The 14,959-nt window shown below is 28.8% G+C and overlaps 1 protein-coding gene across 1 annotated transcript; it reads right to left on the reverse strand.

Moving 5' to 3' along the window:
* Nucleotides 1-800: 800 nt before the first annotated feature.
* LOC130945720 (probable serine/threonine-protein kinase PBL28) lies at nucleotides 801-3,183 on the reverse strand. The gene is made up of 9 exons (XM_057874427.1): nucleotides 3,111-3,183; nucleotides 2,746-2,871; nucleotides 2,307-2,540; nucleotides 1,993-2,228; nucleotides 1,787-1,913; nucleotides 1,627-1,698; nucleotides 1,370-1,550; nucleotides 1,134-1,266; nucleotides 801-1,040 (listed from the first exon to the last, which is right to left on the reverse strand). Exons 1-9 carry the CDS (start codon nucleotides 3,181-3,183, stop codon nucleotides 801-803), a joined length of 1,422 nt encoding a protein of 473 aa, XP_057730410.1.
* Between the last annotated feature and the right edge of the window lie 11,776 nt (nucleotides 3,184-14,959).

Raw genomic sequence — 14,959 nt, forward strand, 5'->3', positions numbered from 1 at the left:
ATCGTTTGGGTGTATTTCTGAAGTTCCATTATCTTCAAAAAGATTACAGAAATACACCCAAAGGATTACGAAAAATACACCCCAAATTCATTGCATAATTCAGAACTCTTTCTCTTTCTCCTCATCTTCTGCTGCTTCTTCTTCTTCAAAACGATTTCAAAGCTTGATTTCAAAAACCATAAAAATCGAAAAAAAAAAAACAAAGAAGAGGAAGAGGAAGAAGAAGAAGAACCGTTCTGAATGTAGCGCTTTGAAAACAGGAAACGTTGAATAACGCATTAAAAAGCCTAGTAACTTGTAAGACTTGTAAGTCAAAAAGACTTGTATGTGTAGCACTCCTCTTAAAAATATAGATTCCTCTTTCACACAAAATTATAATCGCAAATTAATTTTGACGTGGGATTTAAAATTCTAAAATACCAAAATATAAGATAAATTCAAAATTTTCACAACTATGGTTGTATGTAGTCATGCAAACCAAAATTGCCAGAGACAATTTTCTGACTAAAAATAGAAATTGACCTCGATAATTTAATTCTTTTGAAATTAAAAAATAAAAATTACAAATCATCTCCGATGATTTCTTACTTTATAAATTGCTATCCATATTTTAGTTAAACAAAAAAGTTCCAATATTTTTGCATTTCAAAGCCCATGTTTAAAAAATTCGACAACTTGTAATACCCATATCCAATATAGTTTCCACTAATTTCAATATTTTATTTACTTTGAAGAATGTAATTACAAATGAATTTTCCTTTTAGGAACGGTATGCAATAACAATAACCAAATGCATAGGCTTATTGGAAAAGTTCACTCCCAAGAGTGACGACACCAATGTCCTCATTGACTTGTGAATACAAAGGAGCAATCTCTCTTTGAATCCGCTCTAGCTCTTCCACTATTTGCCCCATTGATGGCCTTCTATAACTCTTGCTTATGCATAACAATGCCAACCTCACCATTCTCCTTGCACCATGTTTTTCATGCTCTCCTAATGTTACATCAATCAACTTCTCCAACCCATCACTATCCTTTGCCTTTGCCTTTGCCTTCAAATATATCATTATCATTTACTCAGTTACTAGTGTTTATTAAAAAGCATGTAATGAATATACCTACTATTTATGTACCTGGAATACTAGGTTTTCTTCTAAGGTTGACATGTTTCTGTTATAAACTTCACAACCACTAATCAACTCCAGTAAAAAGACTCCAAAGCTGTATACATCAGTCTGATGTGTATAGTTTTCTGGTGAACTCAACCTTGGCAAAGAAAAATATTCATGCACCATAAATAAATCAACATTATTCAACAAGGAAAGGCTAAAACAATGAAAAGAAAAAGAGCATAGGGTAGTTAGCATACTCTGGGTCAAGAAAGCAATCTATGCATGAAGATGAGGCTGCAGCCTGATCAACTTCTCTTTGCAATGTGCCGAATCCGTAATCCGAAACCTTGGCAGTGTAACTTCCATCCAAAAAAACATTTCTAGTTCTGAAATTGGTGTGAACCAAAGGAGGATCCAAACTGTGAAGATGTTCCAGTCCTGTTTGCAAAGCATAATAGACTAAGTTGTTTATTTTGAATTCTAAAAGGATAATCAATAGTAAAGATGGACTAACCTTTGGATGCTCCTAAAGCAATGGATAACCTCCTCCACAAGTCTAACTTTCCAATAGGCAAACCTTCACTATCTGCAACAAGAAAAGTTACACATTAAGCAGAATAATCAAGAGAGGTAAAACAATAAAAGCAAACTCAAAAGAAAGAGAGGCAGAGTACCATATAGGTGATTCCCTACATGGCCATTAGGGAGATGTTCATACACTAGTAATTGTTGATAGCCATCTTCATAGTAGCCTATAAGCTTCACAAGATTCATATGGTGAATGCATGATATCTTCCTCACCTGTCATCACTTATTATATATCAACATGATGTAATATGCATATCAAGCATGTCTGATTTTAATGTTCAAATTTATCTACCTCGCGGATGAAATTCGTCGTTAGAGAAGACATTCTCCTCTTTATAGCCACAATAGATCCATCTTGAAGCAAGCCCTGGTAAACCAAACCAAATCTATCTTCACCTACAATATTACTTTGATTGAAACATCTTGTAGCTTGTTCTAGTTCTAAAATTGTTAACTGCCTTGCATTGTGTGCATAATATGGACACAATTCGTTTACTTGCAGCGAGTTGTTGCTTCTTCCCATCTCAACTGTAAGAATCCACAACATCAGATCAAATTTTAACCAAAAATCTCAAAGTAAATAACATATGAAAAATCTCAACTTACCTGTGGGAGATGGCATAGAAGAAGCACTCTCAGATGTTTGCCTCATCATTCTTTTAAGACGCATCAAGCAGATATACACAATTACCACAATGATAATCACCAATAAGGCGGCAGCAACGCCACCAACTGTGGCAGCAGCAGCCCTTCTTTCACCCTGCCTGTTAACTTGAGCTTCTTGAACAGGTGTAAGTGTTGGAATGTCATTGTTTCCATCCACCTTTGCTGCTATTCCACCTGTTTCTCAAGTAAAGATCTTTTCTCATCATTCTTATGATTGATTTCTTGATGTTACACTAAGAGTATAAAAAAATTAGAAAGTTAATTTTATAATCATGTTAACAAATTACTCATATCTCTCTGAACAACAAAATACTACACAGTACACACAAATTCAGAGAAACATAGAGAAGGAGCTTACAGAGAATCAGTGAAAAAGCACCTGGATCTTTTAGTTTATAGCAGTTAAGGCGACACGGCCATTGCATTCGACACGGATACTTCACAATGCTGCATCCCAATTGCTGTGATCTGCTAAGTGAACCTTTCAAAGTGAACAAAGCCTCAGCTGCAGTCAACAAATTTGTCACTGGATCTTCTCATTGACACTAATTTTATCTATATATATTGAAGATCAATCTGTAGTTTACTACTTTACTTTCCATGAGAAAATGGAAACATATAGTCTTTGTCCAATAATTCATAGCTTGCAAATGGAAATTTGATAGACAAATTCAATGCTTTTTGTCATGGAAAACAAAACTTGCTAATGAATATGGTAAAGGGAAAAAGATATCAAACACTTACCATATAATTTGCTGAGACATAAAAGTTGAATGAATATGAGTAGGGGCAACTTTATACCCCATAGCAATCGCATTGTCAACAAGCATCACCCTATGAACTTCATGATAGACTCTTCTTGCTTTTTCTACACCCACTAAAACACATTCAAATAAACAGGCTTACATATTTCTCATTCTTATAAGCTCTTCAAGAGAAATAGTAACTATGCACAGTTATATGAAACCTGAAATAATCTCAGTCAAACTAGACAGAAGAGCAATAAAGAAAAAAGAGGGAACTAGCATACAATCAATCAATAATGGAGCTACACCACAAACTAAGATCTCTCATTCTCTCATCCACAAAATGACAATGAAAGTCAATTTTTTAGTCAAAAATAGCATAGTGGGCAATTTTGATGACAGAACTTACCAGAAATACAAAATGTAATGTAACAATCATCAAAGGGAATAGACAGTAAACTGCTTTATATAATGGTGAAAATTTGAGAAGAATTTTGAAGTCACACTTTGCATGGCTCTCAAGTTACATACTTACCGAGGAAGTAGAAAGAGAAAGCAATAAAAAATGCTTGAAAAGGGTATGAATGAATGAAGATAAGAAGAGTAAGAGAGTGTAGCACTGGCAAGTAGCAACACAAGAATCCAACAGTGGAACTTGGTTGACTATATATACTAAACAGCTAAGAAAGGTAACAGGAAAAGCTGGAACATACTTTAAACAGGTTGTCTTCATTGAAGTGGACAGCTGAACTTGCTGCTTTCTTTTGATCTTTGTTGTTAAACCCACAATATATTTTCCAGCCTAATGAGAAATTTGGAATTCCAAATCCCAAAATATTCCCAAGGAATCTCTCAACCCCAGAGGAAAATGCATGCCACAATATATATAGACTTCTTTCAAGTACTACTTATATCAAATACCTTTTCACCATTATTTTGCAAGTTCCATTATTCCTCAGAGAAGCTCATAAATCTAAAGGTTTTTATCAGCATAAACCACAATTTAATTAGTCCCTAAAGTTGTGTTTGGACCTAATAAAAGAATGAAACCAAACACTTTCTTGTATTTGTCACATGTTGGCGTTTCAATACTTTATAAATAGAACTTAGAAGATTTTGATTTTTGTTTATCTCTTTCTTTTCCCATAATTTCATAAGATAAGAGCATCAGCATGATGCATTGTTGTGCAGCAAAGTGGTAAAAGAGAAGAACATGACAAGTGGACCATGGAGCAATGGTAAAAGACATAACGTGATGATTCTGAGTTAAGGTAAACTACAAAGGCCAAAAACAATAACATCATCCATGTCAGGATTGATCCCCGTGGAGTTATGTTATGTATTAGAGATCTCTAGAAAGTTGAGGCTAAATCAAAGTACATAACATCATAGATTGTGGTGCTTCAAGGATCAAACTTCGTTAGGAGACATGTTTCTAAGGAGAAAATGAAAAGTTATTGTGCAACTCATGCCAAAGAAAGATCACGTGTGTGTATGTGTGTGAGCTTCGGTAAAGTACATGCTTCTATGTCTTTGTTTTTCTTTTATATATATATATCATATAATATAAACTACTAATTAATTTGGTTTGACTTAGTCCTCACTTTACAGTAAGGTTTTACTAGAGAAATAATGATTCTATAGTACATTAATTTGTCTTTATAAAAATACATTAAATGAAAATTATTAAATAATATGACATATTTAACTAAATTATCATCCAATAATTTTTAATTATTATTTTCACATGAAATCAACTCGTATTGCCAATGAGTTATAACTCAAATGGTATAGTCTCCCCATACTCATTTAAAAAGTTGCGGATTCGAGTCTCCTATCTTTAGTAAAAAAAAAAAAAATCAAGTCGTATTAAATGACGCTTCGACTTTCTTATTACAAAATTTACACTTGTTTCTCTCACAAGTACAGAATACTTGTCTCCAAATTATATAAACAAAAAAGGGCACATGTGTAGGCTCTCTAGGTGTAGAGGGGGAAGGAGAGAAGACATAGATAGCATTGCATTGGAAGAAAAGAGTTTGTTACTTAATAGAAGCCACTACAAGTAACAGTGTAAGCAAGACAATTCCATTCAAACTTGCATCAGGGGCATGTGCTGCTTTCATTTCTTGTTACTCGTGACTAGTCTTAGTCTAGTTCACAAAATTGACCTCTTTCAATTCCTTCCTTCCATCTTTCTTAGGTTTCACATGTCCTCCGAAAGTCTCCTCTCAATATATGTACCTTCAAATAAGTTTTAAAGGGTTGTTATTATTATTATTATTATTATTATTATTAATTTTAAGAGTGATGGTGTATGTGCTAGTCTAGTTAACAAAATGGAAATTAAGACAGATGAAAAGTTAGTTGCTAAAATGATCTCTCACTGTAACTGTATGGGAAAGTGGTTGAGAGGTGAAAAATGAAATGGACATAAGAGAAACATCCTTGGTCCTAATAGGAAAAAAAAGTAGCATGATGCTGACTTAAGGGTTGCTTTGTGGGGACCAATAAGAGTAGTGAAATGTTTCAGTCTAGCATATGAGAAAAAAAAAATTAGTCACATGAGAATAACAGAAGAATTGCTCAATGATAGGCCATTCTAGCCGGACTCTCACATGCCATAACATTTATGGAAATATATAGGTAAATAATTTTTACCTAGTTAAATAAATGTAATTAATAATTATTAATTTTATATTTTAAAAAAATAAATTTTAAATAATTATTAATTAATAATAATTAATTAATATGGAGTATAATTTAAAAATATTTATTGATTTATTATTAGTTAAATCCTGTTAATTATCTAGTAAGATTGATCATTTATTTGTATTTTGTGATGGTGATGTGTATGTGCCTTCTACCGTTTTCTCTTTCCTATTTTTGGTAATAATGTCTTTACTTTGTCTGTATAGAGTATATTTGTGCTTAATCAACTATTTTACTTCTTACTTTTTGGTTATTTGGGTTGGTTTGGTAAAATTTTTTGAAATTGTACTTGTATTTTTTAAAAGTTTAAATTTTTTATTTTGTGTTTCGTAAATAAAAAAGGGATGAATTCTATGATGTAGAAAAAAAGATTCTTCTACATATGTATATTTGTATTGTCAAAAGGGTAGTGTGACAAGTGTTTAGAAAGAGAGTAATTGAAGAAACAAGATTTGACATGTTATAAGTAAAATATAGTGTATTTTGTCTTATGTAATATGAAAATGATGTATTGATTTTTTTTTGTGACTAAATGATGTATTAATTAAATAGGCTAATTATATTTATGTTAATTAATTATTAAAGATAATATTAGACTTTGTATGATTTTTTTATTTTTAGATTTTTTGAATGTATTCTCTCTCTCCAAAAATATTAACTTTACACACAAAAATTTATTAATATTTATTTATTTAATATACTTTTTTTTTTTGATGATTTAGATATATTCAGTTTTACAAAAATAATTAATTGAATTTTTCTTTTTTATTAATTTTTTATCTAAGTTAATAATTTTTCTTCCAACTCATGTTACTTGAAAAAGAGAATTCAATTAATTATTTTTATTTATATAATAAATATCATCTGAAAAATTAATTTTTACACACAAAAATTTATTAATATTTATTTTAAATTAAATTAATGAATGTATAATATATATTAGAAAAATTATCATCTTTCTTCAACACACTTATATGCCTTTAAAGAGAAACTAATCATATAATTTTGTTAAATTTGTTCAAATATACTTTTTTTGTTTAATAAAATAATAAATATTAAATATTCACTCAATAACATAGTTTATTCATTGTAAAAAATTAATAATTTAATTATAAATAATAGGTTGCATCTAAAATATTCCAATAATAACTTGAAATATTTAATTTTTTAGGCAATTTTTTTTTTGAAATATTAATTATTAAAAGATTTTTCTTTTTTTAGTATTTGAAATTTTTTTTAATTATTTTTTATAAATAACTGTAAATAGATATTTTAATGCAAACAAAATAACAAGATATCGTCTATATAATACCAAAAAATAACTATGTTTTCTTATATTTTTCTTGGTGTCTACCATATTTTTCTATATGTCTGGTGTTATACAAATTTTGGGTGCATATATTTTTAGTGAGTTTAATTTTGATGTATTGACCGTGTAAAATATATTTTATACAGTCGTGTAATTATATTTGGTCTTTTGGATTACAATTCACACCGTCTATAAAAAGTAATTATTTTTGTTAATATAGTGTTACGTCATTAGATGTAAATATAAAATTATTTTATACTAACACTACATTAAAATTAAATTTATTTTTAATTTCTCTTTATAACAAAAAGTAAAATTTCTTATTACAATTTTCATTTAAAAAAAAAATCAATTCTCTCAAAATATATATCCTCTCTTTCTGCACCATAAAAATGGCAATATTACAAATGCTATTTTGCTATCAATATTTTTTAAATAATTAAATATAATTTTTTTTATTAATTAAAAAATTTAAATATAAAAATAATTAATAACAAACTATTTTTATAAGATGTCAAGAATATGTGGTGTTTAAATAATATTTTTTTATAAATATCTATATGTACCCAGAATAATATTGACAGATATATTGATATAATATTTAAATTAAATATATATAAATATTACCGTTAATTTAAATATATGTAAATACATAAAGTTATATATTTTTTGTTGGTTAAAATATGTAAATATATTTTTATATTTGTGAAACTGAATATATCTAAGTCATCGAAAAAAAAGGAATATAATAAAATAAATAAATATTAATAAATTTTTGTGTGTAAAGTTAATATTTTTGGAAAGAGAGCGTACATTTAAAAAGTCCAAAAATAAAAAAAAATCATACAAGGTCTAATATTATCTTTAATAATTAATTAACATAAATATAATTAGCCTATTTAATTAATACATTATTTACATGTTACATAAGACAAAATACACTATATTTTATTTGCAACATGTCAAATTTAGTCTCTTCAATTACTCTCTTTCTAAATACTTGTCACACTATCCTTTTGACAACATAAACATACACATGTAGAAGAATCTTTCTTTCTACATCATAGAATTCACCTTAAAAGAATTGAATACTTTTTAAAGTACTTAAGATAGAATTTTTTAAAGTTGGCTTGTACTTTTTAAAATTTAAAAGTCTAATATAACCTCATATATTAACTAATTTTCAAATTTAATACTTACATTTATGTCTATTATAGTATTTTTAAATTTTAAAAGTTATTTTACCAAACGTAATTGATGTTGTTTGTGTTTATTAAAAGCTATTTTTGATTTGATTTACCAAATATAAATGCTACAACTTTTAAAAAATTATCTTTTAAAAGTTAATTTTTATAAGCTACTTTTGAAAAATTAAAGCTTTACCAAACTAAGCCTTGATATTATCTATGATGTTACAACATCCGGTCCCTAATCTATCACTCAGTCACTCACCCAAAATAAAGTTGATAAATTATGGATAAGTATTGTTTTGGTCCCTAACGTTGAGGGTCAGAATCAAAATCGTCCCCAACGTAATTTTTTATTTAAAATCATCCTTAACGTTTTTTTTCGTATTTAAATCGTCCTTTTTAATAAAATTCCCTTAATTTAATAAAAAATTGAGGGGAGGAAAAGGAGAAAGGAAGAGGGGGAAGGGGAAGAGGAAGGGAAAGGGGGGGGGACGTCGCCGGCGAAGCTTGGAGCTGCCATCGCCGTTGTCGAAAGAAAGAAGAAAGGAGAGGAGCTGCAACGGGGGAGAAGAGAAGGGGGGAAAGAGAGAGGGAGCGCCGGTGGAGGGGAGGACCGTTCATGCATGCTTCTGCTGCCATGGAGTGCGTCGTCGGGAAGAAGAGCCCGACGCAAGGAGGGCGACGCGCGAAGGAGACAGAGGGATCTGAGGCTGAACTGGTCCGCGCACGCTCCGTCGCCGGTCCGCGGGTGATGGGTGGCCGAGGAGAGAGAGGGATCCGAGGGTGGTGTGCGTCGCCGATCCTCGCATGCTCCGTCGCCGCCGTTGGTGATGGGTGGCCGAGGAGAGAGAGGGATCTGAGGGTGGAGTGCGTCGCCGGTCCTCGCACGCTCTGTCGCCGCCGCTGGTGATGGGTGAGCAAGCGCCGGTGATTCTGCATCTGCTTCTTCTTCTTAATCTGCTTCTTCTGCTTCGGCTTCTACATCTGCTTCTTCTTCTGCATCTGCTTCTTTTTGAGTTTTTGTTTCTGTTTTTGTGACTGCATCTGCTTCTGCTTCTATAACTGCTTCTACTTCTGATTTTGATTTGTTGTTTTTTGATTTTATTGTTGTTATGTGTTGATTTGGTTGTTGAATTTATTGAATTTGAGTTGATTTGTTGAATTTCTGATACCTGGATTTGTTGATTTTATTGATGTTGTTTTTCTTGGTGGTGGAGGTAAAGGTGCTGGTGGTGGTGGTGGTGGTGGAGGTAAATGTGCTGATGGTAGTTGAGGGTATTTTTGTACAAAAAAATTAAAAGGATGATTTTAATACGAAAAAAATTGTTAAGAATGATTTTAAATAAAAAATTTTGTTGGAGACGGTTTCGATTCTGACCCTCAATATTAAGGACCAAAACAATACTTATCCCCTTTTTAATTTAACAGGCATTTAACATGTTATTTATTTAAATATAAAAATAAAAATTCTAAAGTAAAGTTGAGTGTAGAAAAGTAAGAAACTATTAATTTTTAATTATTTAATGGGCCTATACATTATGCTGTAAAAATAATTGAGTCAAAGATAAATAACAACTTATTTTCTGGCCTTACAACTACTCACGTTCTAAATATTAATTCAACACACTTTTTTTACAAGTCTTTTGGAGAGACTTTTTTTTTTTAATTGGATTCACATAGCTTCTTTTTTTTCTTTTTTTTTTTGTTAAATGGATTAGATAGCTCCTATTTTTAGACATTAGCCCTATGCTTTACACACCTACACAACACACTTACACATGTTACATGAATATTATGGATTTTTTAAACAACATTCAATCTCAACTGAAATTTGATCCAAAATACAACTTACAATAGACATATAGATATATCATCACCAACGCAAGTTGGCACAGATAGATGAGGGTCTGTGTCTCTTAACCATCTCTCTTGGGTTCGATACTCACTGGAGAATGGGAATGGAGCTTGCTTGCTTGGGAGGGTCACCCACTTTGTGTGCCTCTGCAGTACTCGAGGGATTAGTCATTGGGCTTCCGGCCTGATGGATACCCTAGTGCAAACCAAAAAAATATAGATATGTCATCCATGCTAGGCCACCAGATATGTCATCCGTGCTAGGCCACCGCTGTCCGGAGCTTCTTTTTTCAAACTCTTTTTTTTTCCTTGACGTAAGAAGAGTACCATGAAAAGGGAAAAGGAAAATAGACGGGCCTAAAGGTAGATGTTTGGAAAAAGAGTCTTGTTATGGAACTAATGGGGTATTTGTACAATGTGTACAATGGGCTGCTTATTTAGCCCAATATGAGTGAAAAATGAGAATTATCCACGAAATAATAAATTTAAAAACTCTTATTCAGTTATTTCACATCAAATTTCAAATTTCAAATTCTCCAATTTCAAATTTCAAATTTTTAAACAAATCCCGTTAGTTATTTCAAATAAATAACCATCTGAAATCCTCCAATACTTTATTCTTTTTCAACCGGTGGCCACCCCGCATTCATCAATAATCATCCCATTTCACCGTCGCTACTTGGCTTGCCACACGCCACTCACCCTTAATAAAAATAACCATCCACTTAAGGATAAAAATAATCATCCGCATATCTAATGAATTGAACATCTAACATATTTTAATTATATATAACTAAACTCAATCCAATCAAAATAATCATCTACATAAAAATAAAATAACTACTCGCATACCTACTAAAATGACCATCTTAAATTGACCATTAAAATAGAAGAAGAAGATGAATAGACAGAAGAAACTATTATTGTGGTGAAACATAATTTTGAAGGACTATCATGACAAATGGCATTGTTGCGAAGCATAGGGCTCAAATCATGAAAGAAGCTAACCATGTTTCTTTCATGATTTGAGCCCTATGTTTCGCAACAGCAGTATTATCGGTGAGAAGAGACTTAAAGGAATGGGAGAAAGCGAAGGCATATCGGAGGATGTGAGGACAGTGTAGGGAAGAAGGCACATACCGGCTACGACGGAAGCGCTAGACGTTCGGGTTGATGCGGTGCCGTTAGTTTGACCCACACAATATGTGTGTCCTCCCTTGGCGGTGGCCTGTGCGACAACTGCGTCAGTCGAAACAGTGTCGGCGCAATTTTCAATGGCGGCTGGTGACCGTGGCGTTAGTGTACCAACGAGACTCCATGAGAAAGGTATGGAACGCTGACAAACTGTACTGAGAGAGAGAAGTGAGAGAGGGAGGTAGTTTATTTGTTTCCAAAACCGACGGTAATCCTAATATTTGATTTAAATTTCAAATTGAAAACTATTCAAAATTAATTAGTTGCCTATAATTTAAAATTAATTAATTGCCTATCAAATATTTTAAATTTTAAATTAACCCCATTATATGTATTGTATAATACCTCTATTGTCTTCTCATACTTTTTCTTAGAGAAATTATAAAGTATTTTTAAAAATCTTACGATGAAAATACTAAAGAGTGGATTTTTTTTAGTTATTTAGTAAAGTGTAATTTTTTATTATTCAATATTTTTTTCACATATTTTTTTTTAGTCTCGCTTAAAAATTATAAAGTGAAAGATAATTCTTTATCAAATTGAAGAAAAAAACTGAGAAAATTTATTTTAGAATATCATATTCCGATGTTTAGTTTAAAGTTAAAAAAATATTCTCAAACAACTTTTATTCTCTATAATAAAAATACTATTAATTTAATTCTCACATTTATTTTGTTTTTTTTTTAATTCTAATGAAAATAGAATATAAATAATAAAATAAAAAAGATTAAATTATTCCTATCATTTTAACTTTAGCTCTTACTTTTATTATCATTTTTTTCTAGCATAGATTTTTTGTATTTTTTTTTTCAAATCAGTAGAGATTTCACCAATGTTATCGCCATTAGAGCTCACGTCAGTGCTACCATTACTCTAAATAGAAGATTTATCTCCTTCTCTTCTTTAAATTCATGTTTACACTCTACAAATTCTTCTAGAATCTCTTATTAAGATTTGAGTTTTTTTCATTCTTTCTATATCATATTACATTAATTTTTTACAACAGACTACTAATCTGATTAATTCTTTTTCTATTTTGCTTGATTTTTTATATACTTGTTATGATTATGTTGCATGCAGATAAAGTGTTTGATAATTTACCTTGATAAAAAAAATTAAATTTAAGCTTCAGATCATTTATTTATTTAATGTTACTTGACTAATATTTCTCCTATGTATATTAGTTTTATTTTAAACTTATGTATATAAGTTTTGCTGAAATTGTTATGGCAATGATAGTTTTTCTGTCCTTAATTGTTGTCGTTCTACTTTTTTTTTTTAATGTTTTTGTATATTTTGATCTTTAGTTGAAGTTTTTGATGACTTGTTTTCTTTTCCTGTTTTTGGTGGAAGTTCTATAACCTTACTCGATTACACTAATTTTTGGTGGACGTGTCATATCTAATCATTCATTTGGCTTCTGAAAATAAAAAATTAATAGTTTGGAAAATTACTGATAATATAAAAAGACTATTTATAATATTATTGAATCATTCTCTTATTTTATATTGAAGTTTGGATAGTATATATAATGATTGCTTTTTAAAATTTAAATTTACTTCTTCAATTTCTATATTTATAACTAAATATAATATTAAATTATAATCCAATTCAATATATTTTACATTAAATATAATATAAAAATTTAAATTTAGTTTCAGTTTTTCAGTGTCAATCTCCTTTTAAAATGCAGCCAAATATTTTGATACATACATTCTAAAAGTACAAGAATATAAGATTAAAATATAAATATTAAAATAAAATTACATTAAATAATTATCTTAGCTTGAATTAGTCAAATAACATAATCTCTTCATACTCATCTAAAAAGTTGTGGGTTTGAATCTCCTATCTTTGATAAAAAAAATAAAAATCTTAACTTGAATCAATTCAAAAATAAACATCTTAAAGACTGAACATAAGTTATTATTTTATCTAATATTATTGTAATTATTTGTGTATTTTATAATACTATTAAAATAAATGCAAAAAACTACTGAATTATTAGACATAAAGATAAACTTGTTTTGACGGTCTAAATTAAGAATTAGCAATAGCATTTTTTTCCCTAAAATAAACTAGGAAAAGGATTGGATAATTTACTGATATTTGGACTATTAAATGATTCTAATAATAAAATATATTTTATAAAAAAATTTAATAAATTTTAAATAATTTTTATTTATTAATTAATTTTTTATATATCATTTAATTTTAAAATTTATTATTTATTTTATAAATTATTATTTTATTATTTATCATGACTTTAATTCTAATCAATGAATACAATCACGAGATCCTTCAACTGATCAGAAACAATTATTCAAATGTTATGTTTTTAAACACAGAAAGAAACAATGTTCAATCTCATTAAACGCTTACAACTTTTTGTTTGGTATTTTAATTCGGGTTCATCAAGAATAACAAATTCTAACTTATACGTTCAATTGTTAGACTGAAGTAATTAAAAAGAAATTTTTTTTTATTAATTTTATCATTCAATCTTATTTGTAATAACCAATAAGAAGTACCAAAAATAATCATTAAAATTATTGTAACTTTTTTTTATGGTTATATTTTACAAACATTTTTTTTATACTATAATTTTTAGTACTCTTTTTAAAATTTTGATTTTTATTAATTTTTATTTAAATTTTTTATATATGTTTTTTTATGTACATTATTATATTATTGAATTTTTAATTATTTTTATTGATATATTTTTTATGAAATTTTATTTTATTTTTTTAAATTTTGTATAATCTTACTATGTGTTTTTGAATTAGTATATATTTTGTTTATTATTATTATTTTTTATAATATATTTTATTAATTCTATTAAAAAGATAAAACTAAATACAAGAACACTACTACAATAAAATACTAAAAATTTTATTACTAAAAGAATACTAAATTTTAATATATAAATTTAAATTTTTTTAATAAAAATTATAACTAAAGAATATTAAAAAATTATAATTTTAAGTGATATAATTTTATGACGAACAGTAATTATAGAATGTAATTATAAAGACGACAACAAAGAAATAGTTACAATCTTTTTGTCCAGCCGAATATTATCATAGATCATAAAATATCTATGCAAAATCACCTATAAATAAATGAATAATTAACCACTCTCCATTCTCCATACTTCTATACATACACATTATCTTTTTCTTTTTTTTTCTTCTGTCAGAAATCTTCCTACTTGATCATGTATAAGAAAGGATTGTAAGGAAGATGAGCAATGAAAGCAATCTTCAAGTCACACATTCTCTAAGCCTTGCAGTTCCTTTGTTCCAAAAACAAGTGAGATTTATCCAGCACTTTGTAATTCAACTCTAAACTCGTATAGGTAAATAAACAACTTGAGGATGAGAAACAGCGTACTGAACAGTGAACACTTATTCTTTTAATTTTTATTATTAATATTTTATTAATTGATGATTAATTAAATAAATTATTTTTTTATTAAAAAAATTATCATAGCATTTAAAAAAATAATATAAAAAAATATTTTAAAATAAAAATATTTAAAATTAATATTTTTTAATATAAAAATAAATTATATTAATATTAAAAAAT

The sequence above is a fragment of the Arachis stenosperma genome, chromosome 8, assembly GCF_014773155.1.
Source record: "Arachis stenosperma cultivar V10309 chromosome 8, arast.V10309.gnm1.PFL2, whole genome shotgun sequence".
In the NCBI taxonomy this organism is placed as follows: domain Eukaryota; kingdom Viridiplantae; phylum Streptophyta; class Magnoliopsida; order Fabales; family Fabaceae; genus Arachis; species Arachis stenosperma.